The 17,500-nt window shown below is 46.5% G+C and overlaps 1 protein-coding gene across 1 annotated transcript in view; it reads left to right on the top strand.

The window, feature by feature from the left end:
• clcn5b (chloride channel, voltage-sensitive 5b) overlaps positions 1-17,340 on the top strand; it is a 24,766-nt gene extending 7,426 nt beyond the window's left edge. The window contains 15 exon segments of the mRNA XM_069158986.1: positions 4,634-4,809; positions 5,429-5,528; positions 6,465-6,652; positions 7,120-7,242; positions 8,746-8,952; positions 9,967-10,047; positions 10,893-11,127; positions 11,246-11,271; positions 11,273-11,422; positions 11,570-11,710; positions 12,861-13,047; positions 15,526-15,668; positions 15,821-15,970; positions 16,423-16,530; positions 17,130-17,340. Coding sequence (XP_069015087.1) covers positions 4,634-4,809; positions 5,429-5,528; positions 6,465-6,652; positions 7,120-7,242; positions 8,746-8,952; positions 9,967-10,047; positions 10,893-11,127; positions 11,246-11,271; positions 11,273-11,422; positions 11,570-11,710; positions 12,861-13,047; positions 15,526-15,668; positions 15,821-15,970; positions 16,423-16,530; positions 17,130-17,252 — 2,138 coding nt within the window. The 3' untranslated portion in view covers positions 17,253-17,340.
• The last annotated feature ends 160 nt before the right edge of the window (positions 17,341-17,500 follow it).

Genomic DNA, 17,500 nt, shown 5'->3' with positions numbered 1-17,500 from the left:
GGGGTCCTGCAGGATTTCAAGAGGTGAAAGACCTCATAAACACGTGATCTCTTTTTTTTTTTTTTTTTTTTTTTTATGCAGTCAGCTCGAACTCATAAACAATCACAGCCTATAAAAAAAAAACAAAAAAAAACCAGACCACAAAAAACATTTCAGCTTCCCAGACAGATTAGCCAATCGTGACTCACTTCCACGGCTCCCCGAGCCAATGAGGGGGCTGATCTGTCTGAGACAATTTACTGGAGGAGGTAGAGGAGGGGGGGGGGGGGGGGATTTCCAGTTGGAGCTGTGACGCTGAGTTTGCGGGGGTCGTGACTGAGAGATGGACTGGGAGTTCTGGAGGAAGCAGCTGGACGAGGAGGAGCTGGTCGCGAGCGGTGAGTTCGGGGGACAGTTCTTTTTGCCTCCTTGTAAGTTTTTACCAAAAAGTGCCTGAGCAGCGAGTTGTACCTCTTCAACGCCTTCCCTGCAGCTCCCCCTGCGGCGGTCCTTTATTTGTGCGTGTCCGCATTTGTGCGTTCAAATTCCGAGTGTTAAATCCCGCCGTCGAATGCGGCTTTGCTGTGTTTTTGTTTGTTTGTTTTGTTTTTGCTGATACCTTTAACTCCGCCGCGAAGAGGGTTTAATCATTAAGACCGTTTACAACCCGGTGAGCCCTTGAGTCATGTGATTGAATGTTTGTGTGCTTGCTTGAGCTCGCACAACTTTTTTTAGTGTGTGTGTGTGTGTGTGTGTGTGTGTGTGTGTGTGTGTGTTTAAACAGCTGTGTAGGTCGTCGTATGTCACACGGAGGTCAACGGTAAGAAATACATGATGAAATCAAACAAGGTAATCTCTCTGTGTGTGTGTGTGTGTGTGTGTGTGTGTTTGTCGCGTATTTCCTGTAGTTTTATGAATCGTGGAGTTCAGCGAGGGCGTTTCGTATATATTCAGCTCCTTCACCGTTAATCTGAGGCAGTGTGCTTTTTTTTTTTTTGTTGGTATCTTTAAGCTGCCTTCAATGAGCTTTTCCATCATAAATTCGGCTCTTGTGTTTTAGTTCCCGCGCGCCCTTCGCGTCGGGGGGAAAAAAGGCCTTGTGTTTTGCGTCTCGGGAGTTTGTTTGGGTTCCGCGCGATTGGACGTTCTCGAGGCTTCGCTTGACTGCGTGCTCCTGCTGCCACGAAGACGGTGCAAAGGCCGGTCGCACTCGTCGTGCCTTCTCAGGCGGGGACAAAAACGCTTCAAAATCTACAAAAATGTGGCCCGAGTGTCTCGGCGTGGAAGAGATCCAGGAACAAGTGATTGCGCTGCGGTAAATAGTGAACACGGAGGATTATATTCTCGCCTTAAAGCGGACGCTACCCGATTGAACCACATCAGCACATTAGTTTATATGTCCGTAGTTTTGAGGGTCCGTTTCTGGATTTGGCCGGCGCCATCTTGCCAGTCCCGAGCGGTTTGGAGCAGGAAGCGACTACGTTTGGGTGAGTTTGGGTGGAGGGCGCTTTTTGAAGCAAAGTTTATAATTAATGACGGGATTATTTTCAGATGGAGCGCCAGAAAAAGGTACTAAGAAGGAGCGACTTCAGGTGACAACACCTGGAGAAATTTTATGGACTGAGAACTTCATGAGAGAAGTTGAGTTGGGAGGCGTTTTGGAGCCAACCTCTAGTGGCCCTCGTTGGTATCGCATCTTAAGACAATGAAGGCGCTTCCGCATCGGGCTAATCTTTCAGGGCCGGAAGCTTCCGTTCACTTTTACGCACAGTTTTTTGCGGTCTGAACAGTCGAGTCTGGCGGTTTTTGTGACGTTTCCTGTCCCAGTCGCGATTCTCAAAAGAGCCTCAAAAGCTCTATTTTAAAGAATGAATGCTGACTTGAGTGATTTTTTTTTTTTTTTTTTTTTTTTTTTGCATCCGAGCAACACTTCAGCGCCTCTCAGACAGAAAGTCAAACACCAGCGGAGCTTCTCCCGGCACGGTTTTGGGGCAAATGAATCCAGGCTCGAATGTTACCTAACGAATCGTTTTGCGTCCGTTTGAGTGAAACCGTTCTGTGTTTTTTTAAAAAGTGCAGACAGAGCCTGATTGTAGTTCGTCACGCCGTCTCACACCGCAACACCTGGGATTAGTGACATCATAGGCCTCTTTAGGATCAGCTGACTCCTGCTCGCAGACGGTCGCGCAACATGAGAGTTTTGTAGCATAAAGATAAAAAAATAAACCGGTTCTGTCGCCTTTTTTTTCTTTTCTTCTTTCATTTCCCACCTTTTCGTGTTTCTTCTTCTTCCTCGTCTCATTTCACTTCTTTCCCTCCTCTCCTTCCTCTTTCTTTTGTAATTTCTGCCGTACCACACTTTAACCCAGGGCAGGTTCCTGGCGTGAGCGTGGAGATTTAAAACCAGTCTTACTTGTCAGGTCAGGTGTGTAAATGCTCCTTTTTGTTTTTATACCATAGCAGCTTTCCCCGCTGCCATGTTGGAAGTGTGGCTCGTTTTCGTACAGCTAACGTTGTTTCCCCCCCCCCCCCTCCAGGTCGTGTGTGTGTGTGTGTTATTAAATCTTAAAATGTGACTTCACTTCAGGGTCTCGTCCTCAAAGCGGCTTTATTCTGGAACTGCAACAGAAGCTGCGACTGAGCGAGACGTTTCTAAAAATGTCAGATGAAATATTCCGAAAATTGGTTGATGCTGAGAAAACATCTGTTCAACTTCTGTTCCCGCAGACGGCGGGCTTTACGGCGTGCCTTCCATTAATACTTGAATTGAAAACGACTTTTTTTTTTTAGTTTTTATTCCAGCTCAGACTGGCACCATTTCGGTTTTACCCCCGAAATGATACGTCTGCACTAATCTTAAATCAAAACAGGCCCGACTTCCTGTGTTGTTTCCTGTTTAAGTTGTAATCTGCGTTTGATTGGTTGCTGCTCGCTGCAGCTCCGATGTTGCCACGTAACTCGGGCTCTTTTGTTTTTGGACCCGCTTGAGAAAAAAATGAAGTTGAGCTCGGGCTTGGTGTGTCTTCGCCTCAGACGCTAATCAATACAGTATTGTTGAGAGTATTGTTGTCAATATCACGACAGGGGGCCCACAATGCACGTTTTTCTGTTGCTCTTTGTGCACAGTTTACTTTTCTTTCTTTTTTTTTTCTCTCTCTGGAGCAAAAGTCAGCAATAATCGTGCGGTTGCCACTGTTTGCACTTTCTCAAGGCCTGTCTGTGTGTGTGTGTGTGTATATATGAGTTTATATATAAAACATGGGATCTGAAAGAAGAAGGCATCCATGTTGCTGCTGTTGACAAATCCAATTTTAAAGAACAATACTTCCTCTTGTAAAGCGGTTCATTCTGTGTAAACTATTACTTTTATGCTCAAATAAATCACCAAAAAAAAAAGAAGTCGGCAAAACATGTCAGATGTCAGTTTAGAAGACTAAAATTGATGCATTTTCAATTTGCTATTCATTTTTAAAGCTAAATCTGTTCTAGATTAGATGTGTTGAAATTCACCCTCCAAGGAGGTAAACCTTTCGATTTGAATAATGTCAGGACCAACTTACACTGAATTGTCAGGCTTTAAATCAATTGAAATTATCCATATGTTATATAAAAAAAGAAAGAACTATTTCAAGCATGAATTTGCCTATTAGATGAGATGTTGGCTTTTTTTTTTTATGCCTCTCTGCCGGTTCATGTCGGTCCTCTTCTTGTAAATGCGATATCTCAAGAACACCTTCAGGACATTTCTTTAAATGCAAGGCGAAAGGTTTTGGGGGGCAAAGGTCGCTTTGACCTCAATTCTACAAATTCACATGAACATTATAGATCAGGAACGCCCAGATGCAATTTCTTCAAATGTTCCACAATTGTTCACTTGACCTCAAGGATAAACAGTTTATAGTTTGGCAGTGAAAGGTCAACGTTCAAGGTCATCGCGACCTCGTGACCCTCTCATCCGTTTTGAACGCTTTTTGGGAATTTGTTTAAAGTTGGCGAAAACCTTCACTTGATACCAATTTTTTTTTGGAGGTCGAAGGTCACTGTCCCATCACATTGCCCCTTGCTCGGGAACACGATATCCCTGGAACGTCCGGAGGGAATCTCTTCCAATTTCTCGCAAATGTTAAATTTAACTCAAAAGATGAACTGATAAGATTTTGGCAGTGAAAGGTCAAAGGTCGGTATGAATTCACGCGGGTTTCCAGCTATAAACGGGAAACCTCAGGAACGTCTCCGCAAACGTGGCACAAACATTTACGTGAGCTGCATGTACACTAAAACCTGAGCGGTTAGCGGAGGCATACGACCGCCGGGCGGTAATTCTACTCGTAAACACGTGTTGAAATGATTTCATACTGCTGTTATAGTTCAAAACAAACGCAGTATATACGCGTGGGAAACCCCTGCAGTAGCTGTTACACCTCGCCGTGAGGGAAGCAGTCCGCGTGCTTTTCTTGTATTTTAAAACTCTGGCGAGGTACGACCTTCTCTGATCGCAAAAAAAAAACAAACCAACACACACAACTCCGATTCACTCTAAAACTCGACAATACAGCAAAGGCTGATGTTGGAGTGTGACGGTGGCGTCGTGTGTCTCAAATTGTTCTCTCTCCCGGTCTCTCTCTCTCTCTCTCTGTCTCTGTCTCTCTCCCAGGAGGCTACAAGGAGTACAGCGGCGGCGGCGGCAGAGCAGCCGGTATGAACGGGACCGGCCCCAGTAAGCTGGTGGACCCGCTGGAGGACCCGCTGCCCGGCGTGGGCACCTACGAGGACTTCAACACCATCGACTGGGTCAGAGAGAAGAGCAAGGACCGCGACAGGCACCGAGAGGTACGGAGGGAAGGCACGGCGTGGTTTTTAAGGAGCGCGTTCAAAAAACAACAACAACAACAACAACAAAAAAAAAGATTTCTCGGGTATTCAACCCAAAAAGAGCTGCTTCCTGTCGTGGGAAGGATCGGGGCTTTAAACTTTACACGGCGGAAGATATTAAACTCCACCTCGCGGTCGCGCCAGCGGAGGACGACCGCCGTGTTTGACCTGCTTTTCCGCAGAGGAGGGTGTCCTGCTCTTCACGCGGAGCGGAAGGATTATATTTGTAGCTCTACGCGCACGGAGGAAGTGGAGAATTGAGGTCGGGCGCAGTTCTTCTGAAGTGTGGCTTTCATGCCTCGTTTGCAAGACGGCATTTCTTGGGCGTGGAGGTGTAAAATTTAGGTGTTAAAGCAGCAGAAAAATCGAAAAAGGAAGTCGAAAATACATCCAAAAACAAACGTGTATTTGGTTACAAGTCCACGCGAATGGTGTTTTTGGACCGAGAGTGCCGTGTTTAAGTTGGCAAATAAGTGACTCTGTGCATTTGTGAAGCAACATCAGTATTACTGAAAGTGTATTTCATGTCAAATATCTCAGATTGATATCATCCCTCTTATTATTGCTTTCCATCCAGATCACCAATAAGAGCCGACAGTCGACGGTGGCTCTGCTGCACAGCGTCAGCGATGCCTTCTCCGGATGGCTGCTCATGCTGCTGGTGGGACTCAAGACGGGTATAACGCACGCACACGCACACGCACACGCACACACACACACACACACACACACACACACACACACACACACACACATCCCTTACTGCTTTAAGCTGGGATCTGGGTAAATATTTGTTTCTGTATGTTGCAGTTTGAAAAAGCCCGCTTTGAATCTGAGATCTGAGGCAGCGTTTCGGGGAAAAACACCTTCTTTTTTTCCCTTTTTTTAGACACCACAAACCAGATTCACGTCATTTCATGTGGGCGCTTTAATGAGGCGGAAGACACCAGGACACCGCAGCAGATAAAACCGACACGAAAAAAAAAAAAATAGGAAATTATATGTCGAAATGTTATTACAAAACACAGCTCTCCGCTGGTGCGTTGTTTATACGAGGTGTGCGACTGTTCAAACATGAGTCATATTTGATAACTGTGGTTTGAGTCTTTACACATGGCGGAGAAAGGTATTTAGCAATCGATGCAAATCTCCGCAGATAAAATTGACCTCCGTGGCTTCCTTAGACACGCAAAGGCAGCAGCGCCTGTTCCTGTTCACGCTTCTCCTTTTGTTTCATCGCTGCCTGCGTCGGCGGCTGGGAGTTAATTCCCATGTGGTGACGGACGGCAGGTGCGAAGCCACAAAGTAGCACGAGGAGGGTAGCGCTGAAAGTAGTCTCAGGTGGTGGTGGTGGTGGTGGTGGGGGGGGGGGGGGGTTCTAGACGGAAAATCAATATTCATTATGTCGGCTAACAGCCCCGGCAGATAAGCTGGAAAGTTAACTCGCCCAGAACGTAGATAAGAGTCATATAGTTGTCTTAAGTAGATAAAAAAAAAAAAAAAAAAAAAAAAGCTTCAATATATCTTCCACCACACACGCTTCTCCTCGTCGCCTTCGTCCTGAGCTCCTGCTCCTCTTCCTCCTCCTCCATCTCCTCCTCCGCCTCCTCCAGGTGCTCTCGCCGGCGGCATCGACATCGCGGCCCACTGGCTGACGGACCTGAAAGGCGGCGTGTGTCTCGTCGGCTTCTGGTTCAACCACGAGCACTGCTGCTGGAAGTCCAACGAGACCACGTTCCAGGAGAGGGACAGCTGTCCGCAGTGGAAGACCTGGGCCGAGCTCATCACGGGAACTCCGGAGGTACGAGAGTCCGGCAAAAAAAAAAACTTGAGACTTCAGTGCCGGAAAAACTGCTCACGTCGCCGCGAAACTCGACATTTAGTTGCAAAGCCTGTCACGGAAAACACATTCGCTCCGAGGCCAGATCGGGACTGTTTTTTTTTTTTTTGTTTTTTTTTCAAATTATAAATAATGGTACAGTCCCGCTCCCTCGCACCATATGAGTGGAGTTTCATGCACACAACACACACTAACAACGGTCCTAATGGCGCTTTGGTTCCATCTTCTGGCTGGAAGCTGTCATGAGACAAAAGAACCCCAAATGTTCTTCTTTCCTCTGCATGTTTTTTTTTTTTTTAATGTAATCATTATTGAGAAACCTTGTGTGTGTGTGTGTGTGTGTGTGTGTGTGTGTGTGTGTGTGTGTGTGTGTGTGTGTGTGTGTGTGTGTGTGTGTGTGTGTGTGTGTGTGTGTGTCCGTCCTGCAGGGTGCGTTTGCCTACATAGTGAACTACCTGATGTACATATTCTGGGCTCTGCTCTTCGCCTTCTTGGCCGTGACGCTGGTCAGGGCGTTCGCTCCGTACGCATGCGGCTCAGGAATACCGGAGGTGAGGCAACAATCCAACATCGAACACGTTTTAAAGTTTTCGACCGTCTTTTTCTCACGCCTCCCTTTCCTTTCTTAATCCCCGGCGCACGCGTGTTCGCTCACGGGCCGAACGGGGATTTCTGTCTGCGGGTTTTTCTATTTATTGCCTTTTGAGTTACAGCGTGACGAGATGTTGTTGTTGTTTTTTTTTGGTTTTTTTACTTGGCGGAGTGTTTGAACAGCCTTATTTATTTTTGAAAAGGATCCTCCCGTCCTCCGCTCTCCCGTAGGGCATCGATTCCCACGGGTCAGGGAATTTCCGGGAATTTTACAAACTCTTTCCCAGACAGGGGATTTGATCTTTTTTTTTATTTTTATTTTTTTTGGTCAAGTCAGGGATTATTTTTTTGCCCGTTTCAATTTTAGTCGCCATTTATCAAAAATAAATATATTTTCCATGTAGTTATTTCTCGTGTATTTTATCCTCTTTCCCTTCGTCGACGAGTTACAATCACTTCGGTAAAGATGTGTCTTTTCTCGACGTTCGAGCGCTTTGAACACAAAATGATAAATTCAAAGACTGTGTGAAAAAAAAAAAAAATTGACGACAGAAAAGAAAATGTAAAGTTTGTAAAACCACTTATAGATCTGTCAGATACGGGAGAGGGAGCCTCTGGTAGCCACGGCAACGGTAGGAAGGATGGTGGCCTTTTACTGTTCCTATGGGAACAAAACTTTCGCACAAGGCTCAGTGTGTTTGTAAGGGTGTACAGACCTGGTTGGGCAGTAGGTTTAAACAGTGGAATGGTTTTTTTGTACCCGAAAACAGCTTTCAAATTAATGGGAATAAAACAATGTGGCTGTTTTTTTGTCTACTCAGCACAACAGCAACCTGTTTTTCTGTTCATTATAGCTCATGAAATTTTGACTTTTCAGTCAGGGAATTTGACATTTAACTCGAAAGTGTGAACCCCGTATTTACATCCAACTTTCTGCTGTCAGTGTTCACGTCTTTTTTTTTGTCTCCGTTTCTTTCCACTCTTTATTTCTGTCCCCCAGAAATGAAGTGAAGAAGCTGAAGAGTTGCTTACGCTCGTGAAATACAAGCGGGAAAACCCGACCGAGCGCGAACGCGTCCAAACTCGATTCGTCGTATTCGGCGTTAAACACACAAACGGAACCGTTTCCTGCTCCACAAACATCCCCCCCCCCCCCCCCCCTCTCCCTCCCGCCTCTCGAGCGAACGCCCTCCCCGGTTTCAGGGAACTTGGAACGTTTTTTTGGAACGTCAGACGGCGGTCAGCCGGCCCGCGCGCGCGGATTAACACGCTTTGCGTGATGAAGATAAACATCCCGAACGCAAACTTCATTTCTTGCTTTTACGCTTTCTCGCACGTCCAAACGGAGCCTCCCCGACGTAAACGGACACGCGAGAACAAACGCACATCCTCTTCCACTCTGCAGTAATCCTCCTCTTCCTCCTCCTCCTCTTCCTCCTCCTCCTCCTCTCCGTCTCGTTCAGATTAAAACCATCCTGAGCGGGTTCATCATCCGCGGCTACCTGGGGAAGTGGACCCTGATCATCAAGACCATCACGCTGGTGCTGGCCGTCTCCTCCGGCCTCAGTTTAGGGAAGGAGGGCCCTCTGGTGCACGTGGCCTGTTGCTGCGCCAACATCCTCTGTCACCTGTTCCCCAAGTACCGCAAGAACGAGGCCAAGCGGAGAGAGGTAAACCTCCGAGACGCACCGACGGGATTTCAGCGCCAGTCTCAGGGATCCGGGTTTTTGGCAACTCGGCAGGAAAGATAGAAAAGAACGCCAGACGAAGCGGCTGAACACAAGTTCAAGCCGCGGGTCGTCTTGAAGCGGTCTGCCCCGTGACGCGTCGTTACCGGTTCTGTCTCATTACAAATTCGGCAGTTGTTTTCAGTTTGTTTCTAATTTACGGTCACAAACCAGAAAAATATTCAACGGTGGAAAGTAAACCGTGTTGTTTTTTGTTTTTTTTAGGGTCGGGAAAGAAAAGAAATCCTGAAAAAAAGGCTTATATTTGACGTATTTCTCACATAGTTACAATCACTGCATGTAAAGCAAAACAAGCAGCCGGTAACTTGATCAAAAGACGGCGACTTTCTGGAAAAAAAAATGCCAAATATTTTCTTGTTACGGCTTAAAGCTCTCCTCACTTTCACGTCATTGGAAAAGGTCTTTTGAGGGTTTTTTGGTCTTTTTTTTTTCGACAAAAATGCAAATTCACGACTTTACTTTGGGAATTTCCCTCCATTTCCCAGCATTTAATAGATCAGATCAAATGATTGGATTAAATACCTAACAGAGCAATCAGTCATGAAATAATGACTTGTCGGTTTATGGCGAAAACATCACGGGGAACTGCTTCTCATATTTACACCGCTGTTTTCCAGTAAGTTCACTGTATCCAAGAACAAGTAAACGCTTCCTTATTGGTGAATGAACATCCACTAATGAGGAACAGGCAGCGCTGCTTTCATTGTTATTGATTAAATCGCACAAATAAAACTGGCGCACAGATTAGAAAAAGACAATAAAAGCATTACAATCATTTCTACAGTCATTTAAATCATTTTTTTTTTTTACCATCAATGAAGAAACCCACCATCTCGTATTATCATTTCAGATCTAAATGTTTTTTTTTTTTTTTTTTTTAAATCTCAGGGGTCATATTACAATAACACGTTTTGTGTGTTTTTATCTCGCGTGTAGGTGTTATCAGCAGCAGCAGCGGTGGGAGTGTCGGTGGCTTTCGGCGCTCCGATAGGAGGAGTCCTGTTCAGCCTCGAGGAGGTGAGTTGGATTTATTCGCCAGCTGTCAATCATTTGTCCGGTGAGCATTTGTCGCCTGCGTTCGCCTGAAATCTCCGACAGCATCGGCGTACATCCTGAGACGAGTTACGCTCGATAACGTACGGAGATTTAATTACACTGAAGCGGCTCGAGCACGGATCGCCGAGCTTTGCGTTTTTTTTTTTGTGTGTGTGTCTTTTCCTGCTTCAGAACAACATTAGAAGTGGCAGTTTATTCATCTCTAGCAGATAACAAAACTAATCTCAATCGGTTTTGAATTGCTTTCTGGTCCTTTGTTTGATTTTTTCTTTTCTTCGCTGACGCCCTCAACGGCGACATAATAAACCCGTGAAACAGTGTTTGCGTCGACAGATTGGCGGATAAATGTCTCCCGGTAGCTTTATAATCCTTTCTGGTCTTCGGGCTAAACACCCTTGGGAGTGTTTTGGAGGAGACCACCTCAGAGGGCAACAAACATCAGAAATGAGAAAAGAACTGTGAATTACAGGAGGTTTTTTAAAAAAAAAAAAATTAATTTAAATTACTAGATAATATAATGACAATTTGTACTTTTTACAATTACTTAAAATAAAAAAATAAAAACACATACTTCAATATGCTATTTTATCTGAATTTTACAATGATTAATGATAAAAACAATTATCCTAATCTTAAATTTTGCTCCTTTTTTTTTTTTTAATTGTCCAGCTTGTTTGTGAATTCTTCTGAGTACTTTTAGATTTTGCCTCTTTTTTTTTTTTTTTTTCATACGAGTGGGTATTAATTACGGTTAGTATTTGGATTTTATTTTTTTTTGACATTTTGCCCCGTCTCTCTCCCGCCAGGTGAGTTATTATTTCCCCCTGAAGACCCTGTGGCGCTCCTTCTTCGCCGCTCTGGTGGCCGCCTTCACCCTGCGCTCCATCAACCCGTTCGGAAACAGCCGCCTGGTGCTGTTCTACGTGGAGTTTCACGCCCCGTGGCACCTGGTGGAGCTGGGCCCCTTCATCCTGCTGGGCATCTTCGGGGGCCTCTGGGGGGCGCTGTTCATCAAGGCCAACATCGCCTGGTGCAGGAGACGTGAGTGCAGATGTCGGCGGTGGGCGTCCTAACGGCCGATCGGACAAACACGCAGTCTGTTAATCCGTTGTTGTTGTTGTCCCCCCCCCCCCCCCCCCCCCCCCCTTGGGTCCGCCAGGTAAATCCACCCGTCTGGGTCACTACCCCCGTCACGGAGGTGCTGTTGGTCGCCGCGGTGACCGCCCTGATCGCCTTCCCCAACAGCTACACCAGGATGAGCGGAGCCGAGCTCATCTCGGAGCTGTTCAACGACTGCTCGCTGCTCGACTCCTCTCAGCTCTGCGGCTACAAACAGGTCAGCCGGGCGGCTCGTCGCCGAACGGCCGAGCCGACGCGGCGCTCAGGCGGGAGAACAACTCCGGCTCCCCTCCTTAGACGAAACCGCCCTTCTTGTCTCCTTCTATAATGTCCGTCAATCTTGTCTCTCCTGCCGCACCCGCAGCCGACCAACACGTCAGAAACCAGCGTGGGCAACAGCCTGGCGGACCGGCCGGCGGGGGAAGGCCTTTACACGGCTCTGTGGCAGCTGGCCTTGGCTTTGATCTTCAAGATGCTCATCACCGTCATCACCTTCGGCATGAAGGTCGGTCCGCACGCACTCGTCACCGTCTCCTTCCGCGAAACACTTTTTTTTACCGGCTCACTTTTCGGAGCGCCTCTGCTGTCCTTTTGGAGCTCGTCGTCGCTCAGCTTTTCCCGGCTGATGGTCATTTTGTTTTCTTGTTAAGAAAACAAAACCCCGCGGCGCAATAGAAGCGTTTTGAAAATCCCGAACGGGGCGGCCGTCTTTAACGTGAACCCGCGTCCCGCCTCCAGTCACTCATGTTTCCCCTTTTCATAATTGAGTCACAGCGACGTGACTCGATGTCATGTGGCTCACTGGAGGGTCGAGTCATTCGTTAGGAAAAAAACAATGACTGCGACGGGTGATGAAGAAAGATGATTATTGTTATTATTATTGATCAGACAAGGCAATCGTCACCGTTACAGAAACTTCACATTGAATCAACACGCAATTTGTTGAACCTAGTTTTAAGAGAGAAGCCGAGATTACAAGAAACACAGAGAGGATGATGAAAAGTTGATTATTGTCTGCAGAAGAGAGCCTTCTTTTCTACTTTTCTCAATCCAGACTAAGTAAACAGGCTTCCAACTGGTCAGGGAATTTAAAAAAAAAAAAAAAAAATCTTTTTGAGACTTGGAATATCAGGGAATTTTGTTTGCATGTTTAATTTTTTTATCATATTTTCCACGTATGTAGCCATAACGTTAGTTCGCTAGTTATTGTGTATTTTTGGTAAGATTAGTGGTCACTGACATCAATGGAAAATGTCGCTCATCAGCTGATCACCGTTATTGTGAGATAAATTCTTTGACTCTGCAACCAGGATTCAGACACGGGTTTTATTCTCGGCACAACGGCAGGCTGTTTTCTCTTTTTAGTCCGTTTAAATCAGGGAATTTGACATTTGACTCCGAGTTTGGAGCCCCGAGTTAAAAACGACACCGTTAGTTTCCCAGAAATTCACATCTTTTAAAAAAAAAAAAAAAAAAAACATAAGAAAAGAAACATTGAGTGTTTTAAAACTCGGTCACAGCCTCTTAACTCTTCAGTTCTGGGGTCTTCCGCCGTCACCCGTCAGCAAAACGGCAAAAACGACTCGCCGAACTCCCGCGGAAATGCTTTCAGCTCCATCTGGTCTCCTCCTTCCTCCCGACCTCCTCTCGTCCAGGTTCCCTCCGGCCTCTTCATCCCCAGCATGGCGGTGGGAGCCATCGCCGGCAGACTGCTGGGCGTCGGCATGGAGCAGCTGGCCTACTACAACCACGACTGGTTCATCTTCAAAGGCTGGTGCTCGCCGGGAGCGGACTGCATCACGCCGGGGCTGTACGCCATGGTGGGGGCCGCCGCCTGTTTGGGTGAGGCGCCGGCCGACTCTCGCCGTTTGTTTTCGGGTTCCGCCGCGAGCGGAACAGGTCGTCGTCCACAGGGGAATACCGCCGAGGATCCCGAGTAGGCGGTCGGCGGTGAGCTCGGGTGTACCCGGGAGCTGCGGGGAAACCGGGAACCTTTGAATAGGACGTGCTGATCTGATGGAGGGAAAAAAAAAAAAACATGCCGGAGAGATTTAAAACGACGTGTCGGGAATGTCTCGGGATGCAGCTGGATGCGAGGGAGGAGGAGAAGAATATTTTTGGTCTGTCCTCCTCAGTTTGATCCCCAGACTGATGGGTGGATCGATGGAGGGAGACCGTACAGGCTCCCGTCTTATCAAACCGTGATGCAAGTTGATTTATTTTATGGACCCAATCCCAATTCCTGAGACTTACAAACTTATTGCGAGTTTCGTAGCTTATTTTGCACACGGGAAGGAGGAGGGGGGGGGGGGGCAAAAGAGGGAATCTACGTTAAAACTACAGTGCTACGTTGATTTAAAATAGGAATTAAAACGTGAGGTATTAAGAGATAGAGGGAGGAAAAAAAGAAAATACAAAGTCCATACAATAGAAGAAAACACGGTAGCGGTATATTTTGGAATATCATAAAGTATTTGCTGCCAATAGAGCTCAGCAGGAAGTCTGAGACGTCACTACCTCCCGTCATTTTTATGAAAAATTGATTTTGAGCTACGTGCTCGAGTCTTTCTCCTTCCAACATACAAACACTCTTGAAACAAAGTTGTTTTTTTGTTTTTTTTTGGGGGGGGGGGGGGGGGGACCGTCGGTCCTGGCATTTGAGGCCTTTGGTTGCAGCAGTCCTTTAGAAATGTTTGAAAAGTGCACCATATCAGAAAAGCGTTGCAACACACGTCGACCCGAACGGAGCTTTCCACCGTCGAAAATTCCACAAGTCTTAACGAGTGATGCAACTTTTTGTTAACGCCCCCCCCCCCCCCCCCCCCCCCCCCTTGACGATAGCTCTCGTGATTAGCGTGCTGAGAGATGTCTTCTGGCAACGAGTAGATTTCATCTGATTTAAAAAAAAAAAAAAAAAAAAAAAAGCCGAAGATGAAATTCTGTTTACTTGGTGAATCTGTTTCTAATTTCCTCCTCATTTCTTAAAAAAAAAAAAAAAAGAAGAAGAAGGCGAGCAGCAAAGCATTTCCTCAGCGTATCGTCGGTGTCTTTAACTCTTGAGTCCACAACGTGTTGTTTTTATTGTCGTCCTTCACGGGGCATGGAGGTGGACATCGTACCCGGATCGTTGCTTTGATTACCTCCTCGTGGATGCTTGTCCACCTTTTTTTTTTTTTTAATTATTATTATTTTATTATTCTTTTAAGCATAAAAGTCATTTTTTTATGTCTCAGTTTAGTTATTGAGGGGGGGGAGGAGATAGCACGTACGACTCTTGGATGAGGAAACGGGATGGGTGCGCGGTTATGACGAAAATGCAGAACAACGGCAGAATTTAAATGAGTTCTTATTTTAAATGCAATATCGCACATCGCTCTGTCGGTGCGGCAGTTTCTGCCATTTTTCAGCGTAGTCATTCGCAGTTCAAGTTCCTTTCGTTGTCGTTCATCCACGTACAAGCACGCCGCTGAAGGAAATGTCGTCCCTCGCCGACTCCAGGTGCTACCACGCAAAAAGAACTCAAATTTAAAAAAAAAAAAGTTTTCAAAAAGCAAGCGCTTGAAACCGGACCTGAAACGGCAGTTCGGTATCAAACGTGAACCTTAAATCTGATGTGAGCTCGCACAAACAAAAACAAAAAACACAACAACCTACCAGCTAGAAACAGGAAGCAAAAAACCCGCTGGCGGTCTGAAGGACGGAGAAGTCTGGCCGGCATTAAAACAACAGGCAGACGCACAGCTGCTGTTCAAGCAGTTATTGGGGACATTATAAGTTGTTCGTTTTAATTCTCTTGCTGAAAGACATGTGCGAATTGTTCCACCGCGAACATCGGGGAACGATTCCGAGAGTGATTGTTGAATATTGAGAAACTCGCACACAACTTGTTTTTTTTCTTTTAATCCCAAATTGCAAATAAACACAAGACGCTCGTAGCGGAGCTCTCCGACTTCCGCCTGTCGTTTGGAGGACGGACAAGAGCGCCGGGGCATCGAGTTCAAAATGCAGCCTCTGGTTTTATTTGATTGATTTTATTTGTATCTGCAGCTGAAGAAGATGATCGTAATTAGATTCAGACTTGTTGATCAAAACGTCCTCATAAAGACGGAGGACGACAAACGTCGCAGACTTTTCGGGTAAAAAAAAAAAAAAAAAAAAGACCAAATCTGCCACCAAAAAAATGTCCCCGCAGCTGCTTCCTGCCCGGTGACATGACTCCGCGTTTGGATTCGCGCTCGCCGGCGCCTCGTCTCCAGACGCCTCCGTCTGGCGCGGGGCCCGCTCCGACCTTTGACCCCGTCTCCTTTCCGCTCCCCTCAGGCGGAGTGACCCGCATGACGGTGTCGCTGGTCGTCATCATGTTCGAGCTGACCGGCGGCCTGGAGTACATCGTTCCCCTCATGGCCGCGACCATGACCAGCAAATGGGTGGCAGATGCCTTCGGGAGAGAGGGGATTTACGAGGTGAGGAGTCCGTGAGCGTTTAGGAAACGTTCCGACGCCCCCCCCTTTTTTTTTTTTTTTTTCCTTTCTCCGCGCCCTTTGAGGGCCCGTTTCGGTTTCGCCGTTCGGCCGCCGCCGACCTTTCTCATACTCCCCTCCGCGGTGCTCCGCAGGCTCACATCCGGCTCAACGGATACCCGTTCCTGGAGCCCAAAGAGGAGTTCGATCACAGCAGCCTGGCGGTGGACGTGATGAGGCCGAGGAGGTCGGACCCGGCGCTGGCGCTGCTCACGCAGGAGGGCATGACCGTCGGGGAGGTGGAGGTACGTCGGCGTGCGGTTGGATGAGGTTCTGGATTATCGTGGAATTATAAAAAAAACCAACAAACAAAGAAGTCTATTCCAGACATGGGAAGTTTGAGGGATTTAATGATTTATTTATTTTTTTTTGGGGGGGGGGGCAAGATATGGAATATCATGGAGTTGTGTTTGTCGATCGAACTACTATTGATCGATCGAAAACAACTCTTTGTATTGGAATTGCCTGCGAACTTGTAAAAAAAAAAAAAAAAAATTGATGGCAATAACATAATGTGGCTGGTTTTGCTTTGTCTGATCAGCCAGACTGTTTTTTATTCATTACATTTCATAGAATTTCTACTTTTAAGTCAGTGAAAATCAGGGAATTTGACATTTGACATCTCAGCCCTGTTTTGCAGATACTGAATCATATTCCATCCTGTATATTGTTTGCTTGTTTGTTTGTTTGTTACCAGACGTTGGTGGAGAGCACTCACCTACAGCGGCTTCCCTGTGGTCGTCTCTCAGGAGTCCCCAGCGGCTCGTCGGATTCGTCCTCAGAAGAGACCTGCTCATATCAATCGGTCTGAATTGTTCTAAAAACTAAAAAAAAAAAATCATCAGCTAAAGGCGTAAAATATTTAATATGGCATTATGCAGTATTTTATGGAAGTTGAAAATTCCCTTTTTAATGTTTGTATTTGTTGTTTTTTTTATACTGTGAATGTTGTCATTTGTTTTTCCCCAAAATGTCCCAATTTTTTTTTTTACTTCTCATTCAGTTATTATAATAACCAGTATCTATGAAGTATCGAGCTTCATAGGGAGTTGGAGCTCATTGTTTAGATGTCCGGTTTCGTTTCAGTATCACCAGCGAGCGGCTGTTATCAGACAAAAAGCTATAAAAAAAACACAAAAAAAAACAAAGCACACAGTTAGTTGTGATCTCAGTGGAGCGTTTAGCAGCTAAACAGAAAGATATTTTCCCCCCCCCCCCCCCCCCTCCGGGAGCCGAAAGAGAGAACAAACCGAAGTGAACGAGTGAACCCAACTGTCACTTAAACGTTCACTTAAAATGAGAGAGAACGTCAGCGTTGTCTTTCCAGCTCGTTCTCCATCAAAATACCCATTTTAAAATCCCCTCTTTGCTCTTTTTTTTTTTTTTTTTTTTTTTTTCTACCAGACAACGCCCGGAAGCGCCAGGAGGGCGTGGTCAGCGCCTCTCAGGTGGTGTTCACTGAGCACGCTCCTTCCCAGGCCGCCGACGCCCCGCCCCCCCCTGCGCCTCCGAGGCATCATGGACTGAGCCCGTTCACGGTCACCGACCACACGCCCATGGACATCACCGTGGACATCTTCAGGAAGCTGGGGCTGCGGCAGTGTCTGGTCACGCACAACGGGTGAGAGCCACGCACACACATGCACACACACGCACACACACACACACAGACACACACACACACACACAGGCAGACAGGAGGAGGGCTCAAATTTGACACAGAAGTTTATGTCTTCAGTTTTGACCCACAGATTAACCTCATCTGGAGTCATTTA

This window comes from Embiotoca jacksoni, unplaced genomic scaffold, assembly GCF_022577435.1.
Source record: "Embiotoca jacksoni isolate LCO1_2020_lvr unplaced genomic scaffold, fEmbJac1.0.p SCAF_24, whole genome shotgun sequence".
Classification (NCBI taxonomy): domain Eukaryota; kingdom Metazoa; phylum Chordata; class Actinopteri; family Embiotocidae; genus Embiotoca; species Embiotoca jacksoni.
The sequence above is the reverse complement of the archived record's forward strand: the minus strand, read 5'-3'. Positions and strand labels throughout refer to the sequence as shown.